Consider the following 13101-nt stretch of genomic DNA (forward strand, 5'->3'; position numbering starts at 1 on the left):
ATTTAGATGACACAGGAAACCTCCAAACTGGTGTAAATCAGGTATTCCAAGTGGCCACAGAAAACACCATAATGTTCAATGAAGGTAAGTTCTAGCTATTCTACTACAGTAAAAAAATATCAAAATGGAAACTACATATAAAACAGTCAAATCACACATTAGAAAGAAAAAAGTAACCAAACAAATTTGGGAGTAATTATGCCAGAAGACCATACTTTTAAAGAACACAATAAAGTAGTTGTCACAACTGCAAGACAATTGACAGGCTGGATGTCAAGAACCTTTCAAATAAGAGATACCAAGCCAATGATGGTACTTTTTAAGCCACCAGTTCTCTCTTAAGATATTGTTGCACGCTAATATCCTCATTCAAAGCTGGAGAAACTGCTGACCTGGAGAATGTAAAGAGACCATTTACTGCCCAAATCCATTTAATAAACCATCTAAATTGTTGGAAATGTTTAAAATTTCTTAAGCCATATTTTCTGGAACGAGGCCCAGAAGATAAATAATATATACACTCGGAAAATATCAAAGGGACTAGTTCCAAATCTGCTTACAGACTTACAGAAATAACTCCTTACGAGACCAGGAGGATCGACAGCAAGTGCAAAATAGCCCCGTTAAAAAGCAAGGTGTAATAGGTACACAGCGAGAATGCTATCAATATTAAGTGACAACGGCTTTTCAACTCTCCCTTTAAACATGTGAGGCATAATTAGCTGACCTCTCATGGTGTTCAAAAGAGAACTTGATAAACACCTCCAAAGGATACCTGATCAACCAGGCTGTGATTCATATGTCAAGCTGCAAGCAGCGGCATCTAACAGCCTGGTTGACCAGACCATCAAACACATAGGCCTGGTCAGTGACTGGGCTGAAGGGGAAGGGAACTAAAAGGAGAAAGTGCCAAGCCATTATGACTATATAGCACTGGGAAGGGGTCAGGATAAGGATTTGGGATGAGACAGGGGAAAGGAATGGTGCCCAAGCACTTGGATGGTCAGGGATTGAATGCCAACCTGCATGACCCAAGTTCGTTGCTCTACCGTCCAACCCAAGTGGTGGTGACCGGGCTGAGGGGACATCGATTCCCAGAACCAAAAACAGGTAGACAACAGGTGGATGGATTCAAATGTGTACAAATCACTACTGTGTGCTACAGTTTAGCTCAATCCTGTGGGCAGTTGTGGAAAAGGTTACAGAAGCAAATACTGGAATGTACTGAACCTCACCACTGCACAGTATAAAATAAAGACAGCTTTTCACTAACCTGAAATTCTGTGGACAGATTACGAATATCAAAAAGTTTCAGAAGATGATCTCTGGAGGCTGAGCACAGCCAGTTTCCATTTGCATTCCATTTCAAGTCCATCACTGTGCTTTTGTGGGCATGTCTAGAAATGATTAAGAAAGAATAAATTAGTGTTTTAAAAGAAATGCATTTAAGAGTAACATAATACCAGATGTATGATGAAGCTTGTTAATATAATTACGTAATCAAAGCATTTTTTATAATGGAAGAAGAAAACTTTTATTCTAGCTATGAATTACAATGTGTACATGCAGTATATAGTTGAGAAGCTGAGTGAAAGGTGCATTTACATACAAATATGTGCACACGAGCACTCCCCACCCCTAACCACCACATAAAAACACACACACAATGCCCCAGGGCTCTGTTCTGGTACTTCTGTTCTTTACCATATACATAAACAATTTAGACATGAGAGTGATAAAGAGGAATTCCTGAAACCTGCACCTTCAAGAAAAAGAGGTCGTAGATTCAAACTAAGGAAACAAAGGTGCCAAAAAATATTTAAAGTTCTCTTTTGCAAACATAGTGGCAGACGCTTGGAACAAGTTAGGTTAGGTTGAAAAAGTTACTGCGAAGACAAGACATCACAAGCACAACTCTCATCCTGTAACACTTAGGTACACTTGGCTAATCACATAAACAGTACAGTATATACAGGGTATATATCTTGAGAATGATGGATGCTTACTACTATATACAGGGGTGTCCCTTAAGTCTAGAACAATGTCCCACTTATCTGGAACTATATGATGAAATGATGGAAATAACTTTTATTTTTTATTATTTTATTTTATTCACAGAATGTGTTCAATGTGCCTACCATTATGATTCCTACACAAACACAGATGAGGCATCCAGCCAGTAATCACACGGTGATTATGGTGCACCTGTATATTACATATTCACATATGGCTATCAGTACAGTAGTAAGTTTGCATAAATAAATAAGCATATTATGAGCAGAAGATGGAAAGATATATTGTTGTATGCAGCTGCGATAGATATTAAAGTGAGATCCAGACTAAGATATTTTCAATTACGGTGTAGGGATATGGAGTGATGTTGCAACCCGTTCTCGCAAATTTAATAAGTCAATATTGACTTATTATATATGTGCATAGGTGACATACTTAACATAATAGATACCCTTAAAAAGATTCATAGAAAACACCGACCTTACCTAACCTTGTTAGTATCTTAAGATAAGCATCTTATTGCTCCGTAATTACAATTATTACCTAACCTATAATAGGTATAGGTTAAGTAATAATTGTAATTACGAAGCAATAAGATGCTTATCTTAAGATACTAACAAGGTTAGGTAAGGTCGGTGTTTTCTATGAATCTTTTTAAGGGTATCTATTATGTTTAGTATATCACCTATGCACGTAGTTAATAAGTCAATATTGACTTTACGAATTTGCGAGAACGGGTTGGATAAATACAGGTCTCACCTGCAGCTAAAATTTGGAATAAGAAAAAGTGGCCCCAGTGAGAACAGCCCCAGATATGTTAACACTAGATACAAATTGTATCTAGTGGACATTACAATCTAGTACAAACACTAGATATGTTAACATGTTATCTACCTTATTCATCAATAAGGTAGATGATTCTGAGATATGACATGAGTGATAATTAAAATGAGAAAATCAACAGCCAAGTGAATATTGAAGTGGTTTAGTCTGTCAGCAAAGATCAGAATCATGCAGGTGAGAGTAATTATTCCTGTCATCTTTTCTGAAAAACTAAGGACAGTAGTACTGTAGTGTGAAATTTTCTTATTCCCAGCAGCAAGTTTGCTACACTTAGTCAAGTGAGGTGGTGGTGAAGGCCAAAACTGTCAGTAGTTTCAAAGTGTTATGTGACAAAGAGTACTGGGAAGACGGGACACCATGAGTGTAGCTCTCCTCCTGTAACTACACTTAGGTAATTACACTTGCGTAATTACTTACAATTTTGCAAGTGGTTGACCAGAACGAGGATCCCAGAGTTTGATGGGCTGTTGGTTGTCTTTACTGCCAGACGCAAGCAAGCTTTTAGACGGATGCCAGTCCACACACTTAACATCTGCGCCATGACCTGTGCGAATCAAACTTCTTTAATCATCAACTAATCACAAAAAGATACTTAATTTATGTTCTTATACATTGATATAAAATAAAGTAGCTACTTCAATTTATTAATCTATTTTTAAATGTATACACAAGTACCAGTACTACACTGAAGTATGTCACTTGGTAAGCAATTCCATGTTTACTGCTCAATAAAATGTAGATTTTTTTCCTAATTAGTGAAATCCTTTGTCTGTAATTTTCCAGACAATGCTGTACAGTGTTAGACTATAATGACTGTTTGACAGTGTTGCAATATTAAAAGTATTCTCCTGGATTAAGAATGTCATATCCATTAATAATTTTAAATAAAATGTGAAGTACTTGTATAAAATCTCATATTTTTCTCTTTTCACTTTTGAAAAAAATTCCATTTTTAAAACAGATTTAGAAGGGATTTAGTATCATTATTGCTCAGCACTGAACAACTTAAAATTTTTCAATACCATCTCTCAAATTTGGTGACCAAAACTGTATACAATATTCCAGAATAAGGAATACTGTACTTTCTTGCAATATAACTTGAAAATATGCAAGTGAAGTTTAATGTATTAATAGCCTTTTTAAAAGCTTCAGTACTGTACACGGTTTAATCTGCTTTAGATCGCTAGCCACTATCACTCCCATGTCTATGGCGTTCATCCAATATTACACTTTAACATTTTTGTATATAATATAGTATATAAATTGATATTAATCACCATTAAAATTCATCTGTCATTTATCATACCTATTAACTAAGGTAATTAATAGGCTTCATAAATGAGAGAGACTAGATTGAAGGAACACTAATCCTTGGAACCATCTCAGAGCAAGGTGTGTGAGTCGGTGGTGAATGTATGAGGCAGTTATGAATTTATGAGTGAGAGTGTAAGTTGGCAGTAGTGCAATACTGTATGTACATGCAAAATTGAGGCTCAGCTCTTGCTGCCTTTCCAGCAGCTGTTTGTTTTACTTTCCATCATATATGCTTTTGAAATTGTGGATAGCATTGGCTTTCACTACTTGTTTGATTCATTGAATTTTCCTACTGTACTACTATTATGCCACCACTAGCAAGTATGTGTAATATACAGTACTCATTAATAAGTGTGTGTGGGAATGGTTTGTATGCACGCCACCGCCTCGCACTTCCCGATCTCAGCGTCCAAATTAAGGTGAACATTGGTAGAGTTACGCTGCCTAAATTTAGACATTTCCTAAGACTAATGAGCACTGTCCTTGACATTGTTGGTGGTTTGGTCTCAGTTTGTACACTTATGGTTAGGAGAAAGCACTTGTCTAGTCATAAGAACAGGTTGGTATGAATACACAGTGTAGTGGCTTTGTGTGAATGTGCCTAATATACCACACTACAGTACTTTATGCATATTAAATTGTAGCTGGTTTTATTAGTATGAATTTGTTTTACATATCCACCAAGTTTTTTTTTTTTTTATAAAACCTTATGTACCTTCTTCATATATAAAGATTATCAAATGCGTGTAGTGGAGTCACAAATACAGAGACTACTGTAGTCTCACTTAACATCATGAGTAAGTTGAGTTTGGATCATGTGAGTCACAGGGTTGGTAGCCAGGCCAAACACCATCACTAACACTCCTTTAATTTCCTCTACAATTGGCCTCACACCATATTTTCTCTTAGGTTTACTGCCCATCTGTGCATCTATCAATGACTTTATCATTACTCTCCTATATTTTAAATAAAGAAAAACACTCAGACAATCATTTTCATTGAGAGATGAAGTAGCTAATCCAAACATATACACTGCTTATCAAGAGGTACCAGAAAAAGCCAATGTAGTTTAAATATTCAAGACATGAAGCACTCCAGACGAGTGCTGCTAACATGCACCCCATACAAAATTATGGAAAAAATCATCTGGAAACGAATTGTAGGACATTTGGAAAGAGAAAATTTTGTAATGGAGGCACAATACAGGTTCAAAGGGAGGGAGGGGGGGAGATCATGATTAACAAACTAGAAACAAGTCAATGACAGGGCCACCAAAATAAGGCAAAAGAATGAAGGCTAGATAGTTTTCATCTTTTTAGACTGACAAAGCATTTAATACAGTCCCTTACAAAAGACCAATACACAAGAAAGAGAATACTTGATGGACAGGAAACAATGGGGAACACTAGTTATCTTGAGATGATTCTTGAGGTTATCTTGAGATGATTTCGGGGCTTTTTAGTGTCCCCGCGGCCCGGTCCTCGACCAGGCCTCCACCCCCAGGAAGCAGCCCGTGACAGCTGACTAACACCCAGGTACCTATTTACTGCTAGGTAACAGGGGCATAGAGTGAAAGAAACTCTGCCCTTTGTTTCTCGCCGGCACCTAGGATCGAACCCAGGACCACAGGATCACAAGTCCAGCGTGCTGTCCGCTCGGCCGACCGGCTCCTAGTCTTCTCTCCCCCGGCTTCTCTAGTCAGAGAAGATGTCAGACCAGAGAGAAACAAAGTGGGGTTTTCTCAGGACTTTGTCCTAGGACCATTGCTATTATTCATATACTATATGTAAATGACTTAAAAGACTGAGCTCATACATGACAAGCTTGCAGATTATACACAGTTTATGAGTGTAATAACTGAGGACTGTAATTGCTGTAGAAAGACCCTGACAAACTTCAAGAGTGGGCACATAAATGGCAGCTGGAATTTGATAACAATAAGTGAAGAGTAATGAAGATGGGAATGAGATGGGAAACCTGTAAGAAACTACACTGTAAGGGAAAGGTAACTACAAGAAACAATGAGAGAGTGAGAGAGAGAGAGACCCGAGAGTTGATATACAGTAATCTAAAAACACTATTACTGGAAGCTTATGTAAACAGGGTGTCAGTGGCATATAGAAATTTAGCAATATAAGAACAACATTTAAAAATCTAAACAAAGTGGCTTTCAAGTCCATATGCACCAGCCTGAAACCTGCATCTTATGAAACACAAAAGAAAACTTGAGAAAGTACAGTACAGAGGTTTGCAATTACATTAGCCTAGTACCAAAATTGAGAGGAGCTCTGCTATGAGGACAGATAAAGGGAGAGAAGAAACAGGGAATATGGTCACTACATACAAAATATTGAAGGGAATAGACAACAAGGGCAAGGACAGCCTATTTAAATTGAAAGGCGGTAGAACAAGAGCACATTGGTAGCAGTTGGATTCGGTACTCCATCGAGTCGAAAATATGCGAGGAAATTCTCATACCCTGTATGGATGGGTCGGCAGAGAAGTTGCTGTTGAAGTCATTTCTAAAATAATCCAAGAGGATCTGGAGTTTGTAGTGTCAATAAATGTAAATGTAATGAAATGCCTTTTAACCAGTGGGGCCCCCCAGTAGCTCTCTGAGGTGATCTCCGGTACCATCAAGGCAAAGATAAACTCACCAGGCCCCTCAGTCCAATCTGTCACCTATCTCAAGCCATTACCCAAATCTGGCTCACTCTATGAGGCATGCATGGAGAACAGATCAGAGGTTAGGTAATTATCAATTACCTTAAGGAAAGTGCTAAGCCATTATAACTATATCAATCAAAAAAACAGGGAAAACTCACCAGAAAGATTACTTGCAACAAAATCTACAGAATCACTTCAGCTTTCACCCTTTCTCCACTCTCTTCATTTATTCTAACCCACATACACACCGTTCTCCCCCCAATACTCTTTTTTTCCTCTTCCTATGAAAGGTGGAAAGTGCTAAAAGATGACCCCAATCATCCAATTGAGATTGGGGTCAATTAAGATTGACCCCAATCTCTCTCTGTTTCACAGATTAACTTCTAAATTTAATGCACTCTTAACTGTTGATTGTAACAAGTAATAATCAAAAGAAGGCATCAAACTGGAGAGACTATACTCACCTATTTGTGCCTGTTGGGGTCAAGCATTAGCTCTTTGGTCCCGTCTCTCAACTGTCAATTAACCGGGGTGCAGGTTTCTGAGCCTATTGGGCTCTATCATTACATTTAAAACTATGTATGGAGTCTGCCTTCCCCACATCACTGCCTAATGCATTCCATTTGTTAACTGTTGTATCCTGACACTGAACAAATTCTTTCTAATATCTCTGTGGCTCATTTGAGTACTAAGTTTCCACCTGTGTCCCCATGTTTGTGTTCTGCCCATGCTAACTACCTACCATACACTGTAGCATCATCAGCATTACTGGATATTTAAAAGGCACTAAATATCATTTAGGAAGCCAATATGAGAACAAAAGCACATAAGGCAAGTGATATTGAATGTATTGGATTTATCAAGGATTTTGTCAATGGACAAATGACCTCGAGGGGCATTAGGAAAGAAAAACACACACGACTGACCTGAAAATCAGGACATTCTATAAGGAGGTGTACGACTGAAAAGAGACAATGCAATTTGGACAATAAGGACCATGGCAATGTTCCAATAAATTCCTGCGAGTTAAGCCAATACATAACCCATCCAGAGCCATTTCCCACCACCTAATATAGCAACAGAAGGAAGGCCAAGGGTACAGGCTACCTTTAAAAGTGTGCAGTTTGTTACCTGTAACACCAGAACAACAACCCTGCCAATGGTCTCAGAATGGGGTATAGGACAAGTATGGATAGCCTTCTTGTGCCAGTGTCCACATGTTTATTTAAGGTACTGTCATATCAATATGGCTGGGAACCCAACAAACATAACGATCTTAAATCTGCTAGTGATAAGAAACAGCCAATATTGAATTTCAACCACCACAGGATGATAGGGCTAGATGACTTCAGAGCCACGAGAGCACTAAGAGAGCTACCCACCATGGCAACGGAACATTTACATTGGAAAAGCAGTTGATGAAGCTGATTGTAACAAGTTAAGAAATTGCATTTCTTAAAAGGAATATATCATAACGGCTGTGTATAGCACCGATTCACTTAGCACTTCAGGAACATATCCCAGTGTTAAAGTGGATATGTGCATATTACAGTTGCAGTATCATGAGCAACCAGTAGGTTTACAGGGTTGCTCATGGTACAGCAACATATGTATTGGGAGATTTCTCATGGGATCTTTAGCACTACAGTGTGAGATACCATATTTATCATGGAGTCCAAGTTTTACTCTTATCATGGTGGACATGTGACTGCACCTTTTTTTTGGTGGAACTAAAGGTGGTAGTGGTATCTTGATTTTTAAAGGCCCTTTTCTATGTTTTTAAATATGTCCTTGTTTTTATTGTTTATCTTAGTATTTTACTAATATTACTCTTTTAAACTTGGACAAAGCCTCCTCTATTTACCAGATTTACAGATTCTGCCTTCTGGAGAATCGTGATGTTTTTTCTGGGTACCAGGACAACCTGACCACCCAACCTGTCCTCTTAAAAATAACATTGCTTTTCGCTCGTATGCGCACTATGGCCAAAAATGGATGTAATTTTAAATGAAATCGGCTCACGAAAGCGATGTACTGTTCCGTTTTCTGTTTGAGTCCTCTGGCTTACTCGGAAAGGTTAGGAAAGGATACTTTCAATTAACATTTTTCATGACATTTTGAAACTTAAGAAGAGTTTCCTGCCCACTCAACCTACCAGAGGATCCTTAACTTACTGTTTTGGAAAATAAATCCAAAATTTATTTTCAATTTCTTTTAATTTTTAAATTACGTCCATATTTGTCCATACGGGCAAACGGCCAATTCAGCTGTAATTTGTAAGATGACAGGTTGGACCACCAGATTCTCCTGGTGGAATGGGAGAAGCAATACACTTAGGTGTCTTGGACATGCTAGTTTAACAAATGAAAATTTAAAAGTTTGTGTCGTGATATAACCTTCTGGAGAAATGTCTCAATAACCCGACGGTTGAGCGGACAGAACACTGGACGCGTGATCCTGTGGTCCCGGGTTCGATCCCGGGCGCCGGTGAGAAACAATGGGCAGAGTTTCTTTCACCCTGATGCTCCTATTACCTAGCAGTAAATAGGTACCTGGGAGTTAGTCAGCTGTCACGAGCTGCTTCCTGGGGTTGGAGACCTAGTCGAGGACCAGCCTGCAGGGACACTAAAGCCCTGAAATCATCTAAAGATAACCTCAAGGTAACCCTACCCTAATGGGAAGCATCCATACAAGCAAGGCACAGGGGGATATAGGTAGATAGATAAAGATAAGATGTAACATAAACCAGCTGTTTTCACTGCGTCAATCCTACCATTGCTGTAGTAGGAGAAATTTACATATTTTTGCACAATCTTCTACCTAACTCATTGCATTAATGACATTTTAATCACCAAAAATATTGTAAAAAATTATCCCGAGATGTACTTGATCATATGGCCCTGTATGACTGACTATCCTGTGTGATGGGGATTATTAGCATCATGTAGCATGTTCTTGACACACACTGTACTCCCCATACTTCATTATTCTACATTCCTGACTTTTATTTAACCTTATATATATATATTATTCTTTCCATGTCATTCTGGTTAAATAAATAAAGAAAATACAAAAAACTTGACATCTGCCTTTCTGACATTTAAATTTCCCAGCAGCCTGCCAGCACACCACTTGTTGACCATTCTTAACTGGTTTATTCTGCCTGCTGGACCACAAACTGTATATGATTAGCCACTTAAAAGTTTCAGAAAAATATTCAGATGCAAGGTAACTACTCGGGCACAAAATGACACCAAAGGAATGAAAATGGACACCAAATTGGACTAATATTTTGAACAATGGCACCTCCAAAATCTGTATTACATTCACACTGGCCTGTATATTGTTCCAAATTCACACGCTCTGAATTTTCAAATATTTAACCATTTTTGACAACTTATCACCAAATTTCACACATTTTTCTCATGGTAAATGTTACAATACATATATGCATATCTATATAATATGTAAACCATAACATTTTGCATATAAATAAGTTGCACTATATACTAACAAATAACTTTTGCACTTACCTTTTAGTAGTACAAGGTTGGCTTTGATTATCCGATGGCAACAAAATAGTATAGTGTACAATAAGTGCTGTACAGTAATGTGCATGAAAAACATTACAGCTAGTATTTTCATACTGTACTCTAACTGTATATTTAACAATGAAAAATTTTACACTGAACAAGAGTAAACAAAATAAAACTAAATGTATCCTTATATTGAGAGCTCAAATTTGAATAAGGACTAGATGACAGATTAGTGCTGCTTGTGAGACTTGCACTTGATTCTTGAATGGAGGGTCCTGCCTGTGTCTACTCACTGACCAGGAAAGTGAGGGTGTTCTCCGCTCCTCATCACTGTCCCGAGATGTGATCTTCGGGTCTCATATCAATTTAATGTTATTTGTCTTTTGCTCCTATGATCTCATTCTGAAAGTGTTCTTTGAGAACCCTGAGGTGTGGACAGAAACCCCAAGTCTCTCTTTTCTCTACTTGACACATCTTCAAGAGCTCATCAACTTTTATAGACCAGATACTTTCATCAGTACCATTAAATGTAGTTTCCTTCTCTTGTCACAAGATCATATACAGATGCAACTTCATCTTCATGTAGCCAGTTTACAATATTTTCCCTATTTACCTCCTCACCGGCATCTCCAAACATTCTAACACTGTCGTTGTCAAATCCAAATCACTGGTGGCTTATAGAATTTTCACCATCATTACCTCACCATCATCCCTTGTTACATGTTATACTACCTTCATCCAAGTTTTCTATAAGACTAGCTCCCTGGTCTATGGCAGATTACAGACAATGCATTGGGTGAAAAGCCCATGGTGATACTTCTTCCATCTAATAATTTCAATGAATTAACCTAATGGTGTACAAAGACATTATCAAGCACCAATAAGGCTTTCACCTCATCAGCATTCATCCTTTTTTCATATTTCTGGTCACCTTACAGAAATGCTTGTGAACTACTATAACAAAATAATAGAATGTGTGAACCAAGCATTTTTGGAGTTGAAATACAGAAGAGCAAATCTATACAGGCAGTTTTGTAATGACCTTGGCTCAGCAGCATTACCAAAAATTGCATTTTTAGGTTTGTATGTGCAGTCTGCATTGGCACACTTCATAGCAGAAACCCATTCTTAGCTAACCTAATAGCCTGGAAAGTCTCCTCTAATCTATTTGTCATTGTTTCATATGGCATTCATATGGCACATTCATTGTTTCATATGCTTTCATATGGCACTAAAGCAAACCCCATTTTATCTGGATCATATATCTGAAAATTACTATATTTATTTTTTTCATTACAACATGCAATTTTAAATTAAATGGCTTCAAGGCCTGCACATCACTACAACATTTCTTGTCACAAATACTTCTCATACCCTATTGCATGTTATCCATCAAATTTCTGCAACAAATGCAGATGATGAGTCAGAATAACGTGGCTGAAGATATGGTGACCAAACCACGAATCATAAGATGGAGAAACGACGATATTTCGGTTTGTCCTGGACCATCACACAACTTGATAATGGTCCAGGACGGACTGAAACGTCATCTTTTTGCAATTTTCAGATGTGCAGTTTGTCCATCATTTCTGCAACAACTCTAAACTGGATTTGAAATCCTCAATGACCATTTTTCATACCTTTCTTTCTGCTCCTGATTGTAAATGTAAACTACCAACAACTGTCCCCCCCTCCCTTCTGGAGCATAATGTTGCATCAACCACTAGTAAACATATTTCAGATCCTAATATTTGATAGGCTTAAGGTTTTTCTCTCAATGTTTCTCACTGCTGCCTTCTTACCAAAAAAGCTCCCATGATTTCTGTTTTTATATCTAGGAAACAGTATACTGTACTGTTGCCATATTCCTCTGCCACAGTCATCCTGTCCCACCCATTATCTTTCTAAAGTAACTCGGTTCACACTTTCTTTTAGTACAATCCAGTAGCAAAATTGGTCTGTTATTTCAATAACTTTCAATTGACAGGAACAGAAAGCCTGTTAACAAATCCACAAGGGCCGTGATGAGAGTTCGAACCTACGTTAAAGAGGATCCCATACGCGCCTTAATCCACTGTATGACATGGTTAAAAGAATTGCAGCTGGGAGTTCAACTGACCTCACACGGATCCTGCAGTCTCTCCGAGACACAAACCAGGGTTTTACACAATTCCCCATGCACCCGAGCTCTGTCAATAAGCTGTAGCGTGATACATCAAATGAACAAATCCACAAGGGCCGTGATGAGGGTTCAAAGCCTGTTAGGATCATTGAGTTCTCCTAGGCCTACAAAAGACCTTCTCAAGGATTCACCCCCACAAGACTTGTCCAAATCCCAGATACCTGTTTACTGGTATTATTGGTTTGCTGGTAAGTGAATGAAGGCATCAGGTGTGAGGAAATATGCCCAAATGTCTTGTCCTATCTGGGAATCAAATCCAAGACCTTCCAGTTGTGAGCTGACTGCACTGACCACCACACTAGAGGTATTGTACTTTACACCTAAGTAACTGGCCGGTTTTGCTACTGGATCGTCCACTGAAACTTTGGATTTCAATCAGAGTTTTGTTAAGTGTTCGTTTATGTGACCTTTTCTTTATAAATCACAACAAATGTACCTGTATATACAAATAAACTAAATGCATTTTAATTGAATGAGAATGTTCATGAAAGATGAGATAAGGCGTTAAAGGGGGTGGATTGCTGGGTTATGTAATGAGTACAGGGA

The 13101-nt window shown here is 38.1% G+C and overlaps 1 protein-coding gene across 1 annotated transcript in view; it reads right to left on the reverse strand.

Annotated features, from left to right (window-relative positions):
- Positions 1-13101, reverse strand: part of Wdr33 (WD repeat domain 33) — a 77703-nt gene that overhangs the window by 13104 nt on the left and 51498 nt on the right. Inside the window, exons 6-7 of the mRNA XM_045750661.2 lie at positions 3274-3400; positions 1274-1397 (exon numbers count right to left, since the gene is read on the reverse strand). Coding sequence (XP_045606617.1) covers positions 1274-1397; positions 3274-3400 — 251 coding nt within the window. The remainder of the gene's footprint in view (positions 1-1273; positions 1398-3273; positions 3401-13101) is intronic.

This window comes from Procambarus clarkii, chromosome 52 (assembly GCF_040958095.1).
Source record: "Procambarus clarkii isolate CNS0578487 chromosome 52, FALCON_Pclarkii_2.0, whole genome shotgun sequence".
NCBI lineage: Eukaryota > Metazoa > Arthropoda > Malacostraca > Decapoda > Cambaridae > Procambarus > Procambarus clarkii.